Source organism: Aspergillus nidulans, chromosome II, assembly GCF_000011425.1.
Source record: "Aspergillus nidulans FGSC A4 chromosome II".
In the NCBI taxonomy this organism is placed as follows: Eukaryota; Fungi; Ascomycota; class Eurotiomycetes; order Eurotiales; family Aspergillaceae; genus Aspergillus; species Aspergillus nidulans.
In genome coordinates this window covers 867,943-879,904 of record NC_066258.1, presented here as the reverse complement: position 1 = coordinate 879,904, position 11,962 = coordinate 867,943, and the positions used below count along the sequence as shown (strand labels likewise).

General features: G+C 51.2%; 1 protein-coding gene across 1 annotated transcript, besides 3 other annotated features; it reads left to right on the top strand.

Moving 5' to 3' along the window:
- Positions 1-926: part of a sequence feature (contig 1.141 1061..203328(1)) that runs on past the window's edge.
- Positions 927-7,363: a sequence feature (contig 1.203 619..7055(1)).
- Positions 7,364-11,962: part of a sequence feature (contig 1.140 614..26834(1)) that runs on past the window's edge.
- On the top strand, positions 8,628-11,027 carry ANIA_08138 (alpha-galactosidase C; the record flags this gene model as incomplete). The annotated part of the gene is made up of 3 exons (XM_676315.1): positions 8,628-8,733; positions 8,798-9,404; positions 9,488-11,027. 3 exons carry the CDS (start codon positions 8,628-8,630, stop codon positions 11,025-11,027), a joined length of 2,253 nt encoding a protein of 750 aa, XP_681407.1.

Genomic DNA, 11,962 nt, shown 5'->3' with positions numbered 1-11,962 from the left:
AGACATTAGTCTAACTTGGTATTGTGTGTTCTTGCCGGTGACATTTTTCTGTCAGAAGCATTATCGAGTATCTAAATGGTAATCGTACATTATATGCAATATGTCCTCCTCAATCCCGTCCTTGATCATCTGCGGCTCGCAAACAATCCCTCCCACTTCAGAAACACTCGACCAACTCGCTTCTTACTTAACGAAAAGTCAAAGAAGCCCAGAGATAAGACCACTCCTTGAGGCAATCCGAACTCTTCCCGAAGTATTGGCTGCGTTGAAGATAGCTGAGCCGAGCCTCGAGGCGTTATCAGATGCACCGGTTCTCAGTTTGAGAGATTGGCTTTCGTCTCCATCTTTATTACATCCTGATAGTACTAGTAGCAATGTTAGTGATGGTTGCGGAAACAGTTATTCCCGCCTCACTGTTCCAGCTTCGCTCCCGAATGTCCTCCTTGCTCCGTTGACGGTGATTATCCATCTTGCACAATATATCCATTATTTAGACCGTCTAAGTCTAGACCTTGGTCTGGAGGGTGCTGGTGCTGATGCTCATGTTTACCTTCAAGAGGCTTTTGCTGCCACTCCTCCTGCTCAGAGCCTAGACACAGGCATTGACACGGTGTCAAAGTTCCAAGGCTTATGCATCGGCATGATAAGTGCCGCGGTGATGGAATGCTCCTCGACAAGGACGGAACTTGGACAGAATGCTGCGGCTGCTTTGAGACTTGCTATGTGTATCGGGGCCTATGTTGATTCTAAGAGAGCTCTGGCAATGAGTGGTTTCAACTCGAAACTCAATCCCAGCTCCGAAATTGTGTGCTTTATTGCGCGTTGGGGTATAGAATCCGGTAGGGAAAATATGGAGGCGATATTGGGCCGGTATCCTGAGGTAAGATACATAATATAGGGCTTTCAGAAGGGCGTTATGCTAAGTGATAAACTCACTCACAGGCCTATATATCAGTTGAACTAGACAAGAACAGCGTGACAGTCACGGCGCCGGACTGCGATGCGCCATCTCTGTGGAGGGAATTGAACAGCCAAAGCGTGAGAGTGACAGAAATCCCAGTGCGAGGAGGGTACCATAGCTCGAAGAACGAGCAGATTCTGCAGAGTCTGTTGAAATTATGTTCTTCATGTTCTTCTGATTCTACTAGCCCACTCTGGGTCCCCTGGGGGCGTGAGAAGCTGGAGCGCTGCTTACGATCGATACTCACCGAGCAGGCGGACTGGTTCTCCGATATCTCGAGAACGATCAGTTCGATTTCGCATATTTCGACAATTGCAGTTTTGGAACTCGGTCTTGTGAGCTGTTTCCCGCCATCGCTCTCTGTACTGCCTCATCATCGTATCAACCGCGGATCTCTACCAGTGCCCGCTCCTCAGGACCAGGATCAGATTCCCTATAACTACCCAGAAACTTCGGTAGCTATCATAGGCGCAGCCTGCAAATACCCAGGTGCCAGTAGCCTAGACCAGCTGTGGACGCTTATTTCAACGGGACAAGTAATGTTCAGTGAAGCTCCTCCTGGCAGATTCAAAGAGACAGTGGCTGGCAACTTCATTTCTGATTTTGATCAGTTTGATTACGGGCTATTTGACATCTCTCCACGTGAAGCAACGTATATGGATCCGCAGCAACGCATTGCTCTACAAGTTGCTTACCGGGCGGTTGAGTCGAGTGGGTATTTCGCGTGCCCTAATCGAGAGCTCGATGTTGGCTGTTATGTCGGGGTTGGAAGCTCTGATTACGAACATAATGTGAATTCAAACACGCCCACCGCATACTCTTTCACAGGGACTTCACGGGCATTCATCAGTGGACGGATAAGCCACTTCTTCAAGTGGTCAGGGCCTTCACTAACCCTCGACACAGCCTGTTCTTCGTCCGCGACAGCACTCCATCAAGCTTGTAACGGTATTGCGATGGGAGACTGCTCAGTTGCACTTGCCGGTGGGGTCCATATCATGACTAGTCTGCCCGCAAATCGGAATATTGCTGCCGCCGGGATGACGAATTCAACTGGACCGTGCCGCCCTTTTGATTCAGATGCTGCGGGCTACTCTCGCGGCGAGGGATGCGGATTTCTCGTGCTTAAGCGTCTCTCTGCTGCGCTTGCTTCTGGTGATAACATTCTAGGTGTGATTGTTGCGACGGCGACGAACCAGTCTAATGGGAGCAACTCGATTACTGTACCTGTTTCACGGTCTCAGAATAGTTTGTACAATCAGGCTTTGTCTCGGGCTGCCATGAGCGCACCTGATATTTCCTACGTTGAGGCCCACGGGACGGGCACACGGCGCGGAGACCCAGTTGAGTACCAGAGCATTCGGCAGGTATTCGGCGGGAACCAAAAGTTGCACATAGGCTCTATCAAAGCCAACATCGGACACACAGAGGGTGCGTCAGGAGTAGCTGGGGTGCTGAAGGTCCTGATGATGCTCAGACATGGTCAGATACCACCGCAGGCGAACTTTGCCAGTTTGAATCCCGCAATTCCAACCCAGGTGCATGAGGATCAGCTAGTAATTTCGACCCGGCTGCAGAAGTGGGATAGGAAATTCCGCGCAGCATGCGTCAATAATTATGGGGCAGCTGGTAACAATACTGCTATAATCATCTGCGAACTTTCGCGCGAACCCCGTATGGTCCAAGGCGAACTGGCCGTTCCCGCTTTGTCAAGCCGCTACCCCTTCCTTATATCTGCGCAGTTACCGGCTAGTTTGAGAAAATACTGTGCTGCCCTAGCTCAATACGTAGAGGCAACGTCACCCTCGTTGGCTGAAGTTGCCTCCCTTGTTGCGCGGCAGCAGAACCGCAGTCTTCGCCACCGTATAGTCTTCAGTGCAGCCTCCATACCAGAGCTACAAGATCACCTGAGGCGTCACGCGCAAAGCAAAGACACATTGTTATTGTCTTTTAGCAGACAAGCAAAGCCCATCGTCCTGGTTTTCGGCGGCCAGACCGGCTCAACAATCCACTTCAGCAAAGCAGTATACGATGCGATTTACCCTCTCCGTCAGCAGGTGGACAAATGCCATGCTCTTATCCGGCAGATGGGTCTGTCCGGCCTATTCCCTGAGATCTTCAGCCAAGGTCCCATCGATGACGTGGTGATGCTTCACTGCTGCCTGTTTTCCATACAGTATGCCTGCGCAGCAGCTTGGCTTGACGTAGGGCTTTCAGTTTACAAGGTGATCGGTCATAGCTTTGGACAACTGACTGCGATGTGTATCTCGGGTATTATTACTCTTCGAGATGCACTGAGACTTGTTGTGGGGAGAGCAAAGCTGATAAGGGATTGCTGGGGAGATGAGAAGGGTTGTATGCTCTCCGTCAACATTGACAGAGAAGGTGCACAAACCCTGGTGCAGTCAGAGCCAGGAATCGAAATAGCATGCTACAATGGACCAACCAATCATGTTCTTGTGGGCAGCGAGAGGGCCATCGTGAACGTGGAAAGAAGGGCATTATCATCTTCACTGCGTACCCGAAGACTCAAAACCACTCACGGTTTCCATTCTCATCTCATCGATCCTCTTATGTCTAAGTACTTGGACCTGGTCAGGACTGTTTCTATCAAAGCCCCCGTGATCGCCATTGAGACCTGTTCTGAGACCACAACCTGGAGGACGTTCACAACACAGCTGGTAGCCGAGCATTCCCGCAGCCCAGTCTACTTTTGCGACGCGGTCCAGCGGATAGAAGGAGAACTTGGACCATGTGTCTGGTTAGAGGCTGGCTCAGGCTCGGGCGCAGTTGTGCTGGCGAAGCAGTCGCTACGCAGCAAGTCAAACTTGCTTTGCGGACTTCAACTGGGGTCATCAAATGGAAAAAACCCATTGGACTCGGTTGTAAATGCCACTTTGGAGCTATGGAATCAGGGTGCTTCTGTCCAGTGCTGGATGTACCATCCCAGAAATCTGATTCAATCTAAGGGTCTAGAAGGCTTACCAGGTTACCAGTTTGATACGAGTTCTCACTGGCTTACATTTGTTGAGCCAGAGGTAGGAATGGACTCGTCATTGGAAGGTGACGAGCTGGTTTCTCCCGCATACCTCTCGTATCCGGAGCCTCATGTTTGCAGATTCGAGCTTAACCAGGAAAATCGGAGACTTGTTCACATCATAGCAGGGCGCAAAGTTCTAGGAGAATCTCTCTGGCCGCTTTCCCTTTACATGGAAATGGCTGCTCAAGCTGCCGCCCTTCTAACACCTAGCCTCCCACCAGCTTCTAAGTTCATACGGCTCTTTGGGCTCAAAATAAAAACACCACTCGGTGCTAAACCAGTTAACGGCCTCGGCTTGCGCTTGGAGCAGTCCGACTTGTGGGCGTGGGAGTTCTCCCTCGAGAGTGATTGCGTACAGCACGCCTTGGGCACCGTTATCCTCGACGATGAGCGTACCAGCACCGGTGGGACAATTAACTACCGAAACTCTGACTATTATAGTCTTAAAGAAGCTACTGCTCCATCCATATTCTCAGGTCCTGGAAGCATAGCCTACAAGCTGCTCGAAAAAGTCGCAGAGTATGAGCCTGCATACCGCGGCATCGAGTCAATCCGCATGAACGACCATGAAGCCACTGCGTGTGTTTATCTTCCGACAGAGGCCAGGGCTGGAAAGTACTCTGGCAAGACAAGCTGTAACCCGATTCTTCTCGACCAATTCCTTGCAATTGCTGAGATCCACGCCTTGAGTAGGGAAGACTGCAAACGCTCCGAGGTTTTCGCCTGTTCCGGCCTCAACGAAGCAACTATTTTGACGAGCTTTGTGGGAGCAGCAGGAAGGCCCCGAAGCTGGTCAGTGTATGTCAGACAATCATCCGAGCAACGCCGAGAGATCGTCTACGATATCTTTGTGTTTGATGCCAGCTTGGACCAAGGCCAGGACCAAAACCAGGATCAGGGCAAGGAACGCCTCGTCCTAGCCCTACTCGGGGTGAGGTTTCTCAGGACCTCAACTCATACCCTTAAACAAATCATTGCGCGAGCCAACTCCGCGCCAACAACTCCTGAAATAGCCACCACTCCTTTCCAAATCCAAGAAGAGGAAGACTGTACCCCTACTATCTGGCCAGTGACCGCTAATCTACTGCACGAGCTCACGGACTGGCCCCCAGAGCAGATATTGCCTCAAACAGCCCTGGCAGATCTAGGAATGAACTCTCTAACCATTACCGAGTTCGAAGCCAGAATCAAGGCTATATTTAACGTGCATCGCCCCGGCCTCGTCGAGCTAGATCGTACTGTCGAGGCAATCTGCGATGGAATTGCTGCTGCACAGACAAGCCATTCCCTGACCTCGACCTCCTCCTCCCAGTTTACGCTTACCCCTTCAGGATCAAGCTCAAGCTCAGGTTTATCGTCCTTCGAATGTGGCAGCGAAACTCAAGCCACCGAAGGAAGCCTAAGCACATCCACATCGACATCCACTCTGGCAAAGATAGCCGAGACAGTATCTGCTCACCTGAGGACAGGGGAAAGGGTACGTGCCAGCTCACAACTTCACAGTCTTGGACTCGACTCGCTCGCTACCCTAGAACTACAGTCTGATCTTCAGAGAAACTTTGGTTTGAATATTCATTTAATGCAGCTTGATGGAAGCGCGACGATCAGCGACTTGCATGCGATGATTATGCGCGGGCGGTCTCATTAGGTCCATACCATATATTTAGATTAGAGATATAAACATTTAGTTGTGTCAATGTCGCTATCCCAAATAGTACATAGCCCGCGCTGCCTGGCGCCTTCAAGCCAACGAATGACACGAGATGCCTGCGGTATAGTTGCGATGATTGTCGCCAGGACTTAGTGCGCTTTATACAACGCAACACATGAATACGCCGTTATTATGATTTAATCTATATTCGTTTAATATAGGCTCATATAAGTCAGATCGATCAGAGGGTGTGCTATAATATGACATGATATGATACTATCTGATTCCTTGAAGGGAAGTGGTATAAGTTCCTGCAGACCCTCCACCGCAGAACAACGCAACCTTACTTCAGTGATCAAATCTTCCTGAAAAAATCCCGCAAATATGACGTTTTCTATAAGTTTGCGTTTTTGATGCGTTTCCTGCTTGCGGTGGTCTTGGCCGTGTGGGATGGAGGTGGAAGGGACTGTGGCGGTGGGGTCTTTGATTGTTGGTTATGGTTATATGACGATTTCTGCGTTAGTTGTGGCAGGGTGGAGTGTTTCTAGTGTTTTTGTTGACTTTTATGACTGAACGCGTTATCTTCAAGAGTATTCTGTATGCTCAGGACGAGATTTGGAGAAAGCTCGGGCCTAGCCCTACGGTGCATCGGGAAAGGCGTTCTACGTTTACCATGTGCAGCAATGGATCAATACCGATATTTTGGGCTTAGATTCCGAGTGCTCATCTTGCATTCATTTAAGTTCTAGGCTTTTACTGATATTGGTAAAATTAACATGACATAGAGTACTGTGTATATTCATAACATTGGGCGTCATCCATGTGGGATTGTACCCTACTCCGAACTATACCCCATGCAGCTAATTGTGCTTGGGAGAGTGGGAGGGCAGAGGAATAAAGAAGTAGGGCAATGGTAGCATATCGTAGAGGCTTGACTAGACTGGTTGGATTAGGGGCAGCTGGATTTGGCCGAAGGAGCCATTTTCAACTTTAGTGGTGAGTTGAGATAAACTCAAGCTCGCTGAGGCTGATTGTTTGATTTATACCAGCCCCTGAGGGACGGATGTGGGATAGTGGTGCAAAGCACATATACTTCAAACCGATGACTCACTGCTTTAGGAGCTACAGGGTGGAAATGCGGCCGTTTATGGCGCGGTAACCGATATTTTCGACGTCGGTATGCAAGTCTTCACATTCTATATATAAGAAACCTTGCGTTTTTCCCTGCCATGCGCAACCCGGGTAAATGCGTCAACACAAAGGTCTATACGCTACCTAATATAGGTAGAATCAGATACAAGACTATATTTCACATTTCATATGACATTGACCTTGACCAAGGACAGAACAATACCATTATCTTTATTGGACGCAGATCCGTTGCCGCCGGCAGGTACCGTCGGCATTACCCGTCAGCCTTCCGTTCAGGGCACGCTTCAAGTCCTTGGCGAATATCAAGACCAGATATAAATTTGCAATTCTAGTATTTGTGTTCTCCTGCCAGAGAATGTAGCTATACACATTGTTTGTAAGAGTGCCGATGTCTTGATTTTAGCCCCGAAGGCGTTCAGGTATACTTGATAGTCATTGTTCATTGGTTGCAAGTCTTCGATGCCGCCATAACATATCTTCACCTATATCTGTCTCCTTCATAATCAGCGGCCTGAAAGCTTGCTTGGATATCAAATGAAGGTACTCTGTCAGGATGTAAATATATATATCTAGTTATACACATTTACTGGCTCTGCAATCGGAGGGAAAAGCATGTAGATCGGCACTTTATTTTGCTGGCCCAGTGTGTCTGCCCAGTGTCCAGACGCAGGCGGTTGTTACCTGAAATTCAGTCACGTCAGATAAGGATCGTGGTGTAATTAAATCTGGCGTGATTGAGCTATAGCATGAACTACACCACTAGCGGTCAATGGGGCTCATCGGTTACTTCGAGACTGCATATACCTGCGAACATGGTTAGGCCGCCATACACGAATGCCGGGTATCCAGCTTAACGTCACCGGTCCGAGAACTCGCCGGGCTGGGCCAGATACCGGTGAGCCTGCCCCTGCTGCTAAGTCATCTCGGTACTCTGGACATTGGTTCTGGTACGGTGTCGCGCCCAGTACCATCCGAGAAGCGGGGACTCATTTCGGCGTTAGACCTGCATTGCCCCATTGCAGTTGCTGTATTGAATGCCCGACAACGCCTGGTGACTAACGTCCTCTTGGCGCAGACCAGCCGCCCGGGCCAGAGCTGGGCTAGAACGGTATAATAGAAATACTCCTAGTAGTTATGCAGGTGTTGTCTGATGAAAATCAACAGACATCAGTCCCTCGTGGGTTTACATTTTAGCTGGAAACATTATTCCGTTCCAGAAGGAGCAGAATAGGATTAGCCATGTTGCTGCTTACATTTAGCTCAGACCTCGTGCTTTAGAGCTGCTCACCTACAGAATGGCGGAGAGCAGATTCATCCCGAGTATGCCTAACACGACATTAAGCAGCCTATAAGCGGCCATTCAGCCATTGTGGTCGAGCCAGACCACTACCTGTCGTACGGTATGAAAGGTGCGCAGTCCAAGATACCCAGGTCGCGTAGTTACCCTAGTATAGGCACAGTCCAGAAAAAAAAGACCCCCGCACGTCAAGCCACTGCTGCATTGTATAAATCAGGTGCTATTATCCGTAAACCTTGGATTATGACATCATTAATCTATTTTTCCAGAGAGACCTACCTATTCAGGCTGTGCCAAGGCCGCTCGGCCAGTCAATCTTCCCCGGATTCGGGCTCCGGTGGGGACTCCGCAGGTATTGTGGGGAGAGCTGGAGTAGAAATCCCCGAAATTTGCCCGGAAGGTTGCGGAGGTCTTCCGATTTCTCGAAAGCAGGTAAGAGCAAATCCTTAAATGCTGGCTCTCCTCGCGTCGGTGTGACTTAGCTCAAGGAGTTGGAGTGGTTAATCCTAGTGCTACCATCACCATCATGTTCCGCTCAACGGCTACGGTGGCCGCAGCCACCGCCATGGGCCTGTTGACGGCCACCGGCCATGGCTCATTGGCGATTGCGCAGGGTACAACTGGTTCCAATGGTAAGCGCATTCCGTTTCTATGAAGTATACGACTAGTGAGTTGAGGCCGACTAACAATCCCAAGCGGTCGTCGTCGACGGGACGAACTTCGCTCTCAACGGAGCCAGCATGTCCTACGTCTTCCACGCCAACAGCACCACCGGCGATCTGGTCTCTGACCACTTCGGCGCGACCATCAGCGGTGCCATTCCGGCTCCAAAGGAGCCAGCCGTCAACGGCTGGGTCGGGATGCCCGGTCGAATCCGGCGCGAATTCCCCGACCAAGGGCGCGGCGATTTCCGGATCCCCGCGGTGCGCATCCGTCAAACGGCTGGATATACTGTCAGCGACCTGCAGTATCAGGGCCATGAGGTGGTCGACGGTAAACCGGCGTTGCCTGGCCTGCCGGCGACATTCGGTGAGGCGGGGGATGTGACGACGTTGGTTGTACATCTGTACGACAATTACAGTGCCGTCGCTGCGGACCTCTCGTACAGTGTGTTTCCAGAATTTGATGCTGTGGTTAGAAGCGTCAACGTTACGAATAAAGGAAAGGGCAATATTACTATTGAGAATTTGGCGAGTCTCTCTGTAGACTTCCCGCTCGAGGACTTGGACCTCGTCAGTTTGAGGGGTGATTGGGCGAGAGAGGCGAACCGAGAGAGGCGGAGAGTAGAGTATGGCATTCAAGGGTGAGCATTCTCTCTCTCTTTTCGATCTATTTGTCGTCTAGTCAACTATGAACGTGGAGCCAGATACTAACCACGTACCTTAGATTCGGAAGCAGCACCGGCTACTCCTCCCACCTGCACAACCCCTTCTTCGCCCTCGTGCACCCGTCTACGACCGAATCCCAGGGCGAAGCATGGGGCTTCAACCTCGTCTACACCGGCTCCTTCTCCGCTCAAGTCGAGAAGGGATCCCAGGGTTTGACCCGCGCGTTGATCGGCTTCAACCCCGACCAACTCTCCTGGAACTTGGGACCCGGCGAGACCCTGACGTCCCCTGAATGTGTGTCTGTGTACAGCAAAGACGGAATCGGCGGCATGTCGCGCAAATTCCACCGTCTCTACCGCAAGCACCTCATCAGGAGCAAGTTCGCGACATCGGATCGGCCGCCCCTCTTGAACAGCTGGGAAGGCGTTTACTTTGACTTCAACCAGAGCAGTATCGAGACTCTTGCCGAGCAATCCGCTGCTCTTGGCATCCGCCTCTTCGTCATGGATGACGGCTGGTTTGGGGACAAATACCCCCGTACCTCCGACAATGCAGGACTCGGCGACTGGACGCCGAATCCGGATCGGTTCCCTAATGGACTGGAGCCGGTCGTCGAGGAGATCACAAATCTGACCGTCAACGACACCTCCGCTGAGAAACTGCGATTCGGTATCTGGGTCGAGCCGGAGATGGTCAACCCTAACTCGAGCCTCTACCGGGAGCACCCCGACTGGGCCCTGCACGCTGGCGCCTACGCACGCACGGAGAGACGCAACCAGCTCGTCTTGAACCTGGCGCTCCCCGAAGTCCAAGAATATATCATCGATTTCATGACAGACTTGCTCAACAGCGCGGACATCTCCTACATCAAGTGGGATAACAACCGCGGCATCCACGAGGCCCCGTCTCCTAGTACCGACCACGAGTATATGCTGGGTGTATACCGAGTCTTTGACACCTTGACAGCGCGATTCCCCGATGTGCTATGGGAGGGATGTGCCTCTGGTGGGGGCCGCTTCGACGCGGGTGTTTTGCATTACTTCCCGCAAATCTGGACGTCGGATAACACCGACGGCGTGGACCGAGTCACTATCCAATTCGGCACGAGTCTGGCCTATCCACCTTCCGCCATGGGTGCACATCTCTCCGCCGTCCCGAATCACCAGACGGGCCGCACGGTGCCACTGGAGTTCAGAGCGCACGTCGCAATGATGGGCGGGTCGTTCGGACTGGAGTTGGATCCCGCCACACTTCAGGATGATCCAGACGTCCCTGAACTTATTCAAATGGCAGAGAAGGTGAATCCTCTGGTCCTGAACGGGGATCTCTACCGCCTGCGTTTGCCTGAGGAGAGCCAGTGGCCGGCGGCACTGTTTGTGGCTGAAGATGGAAGCCAGGCTGTACTCTTCTACTTCCAGCTGTCGCCAAACGTCAATCACGCAGCGCCCTGGGTCAGGCTCCAGGGCCTTGATCCGGAGGCGAGCTACACTGTCGATGGGGATAAGACATATACTGGTGCGACCCTTATGAACCTGGGTCTGCAGTACACATTTGATACGGAGTACGGGAGCAAAGTGGTCTTCTTAGAAAGGCAGTGATTGGAGGAGGGCATTTTTGTGAGAAAGAATTCGACGTGTATATACCGCCGGCGGATTAAGAGTCCACGGGCACTGAATTCAGGAACACTCAGTATCAATTAATCTATAAGACTACATGCATACTTCTACAGTTTGAAATAGTCGATAGTAAGTCCTCAAGAAGTAGGGCTTTGGGCGACTGGACCCCATTAGAAAGTGTCCTATCAAGCCAACTTGACAGAAGAGTTTCGCATAATGCGTGCCCTAGCAGCTCCGGTCTCTAAGACACTGCCTCGATCTCTAACTGTTGCTGTACCCAGTTCGTCAACTCTACCATAACAGGTGAGTCGGCCTCTAATAACTAAGCGGCCGCCTGGGGCAGAGGCTCTCCAATCTGCAAGCTTCACATCACGTCAGGGTTTACCAGCTACTGGAGCATACCGAGAGGTATCCCATGGCCAGTGTCGCTTAAGGACCCCTTCTTCGGGAGTGCGAGCTTGTTTTGGATCTGCCGTTGAGACTCTTGCCGCACTTCTTTGCCTTGCAGCGAAGGTTACTATGTCTTGACGGTGCTTGATAAGGCATCGCCATAGGACGGCACGCAGAGCAGCCAAAGCTCTGCTGCTTGTTGTACGCGGACTGCGTATCATTCGCATACTTTGGAAGCGAGCTGTCGGGCTACGAGGCAAAGCGATCGCGAACGAGGAACGGCTTGTCATCCAGCAATCGTGATACTATCGAACTGGTTGAGTGCCGATAATCTCTACACAAGCGGTCTTTCAGCCGTGTCTTCTAACCTCAATAGTGTATAATCTTAGGCAAGATGTCATCAGCTGTTGGGTTAGGAGCTCGGCAGGCTACTGGGGCAAATAAGGACCTTGGAGGCGTCAGATTCAGAGACACTCCATTAACCACATATGTTTTACTATTTTGTAAGCCTCTAGAGAATGGAGGAA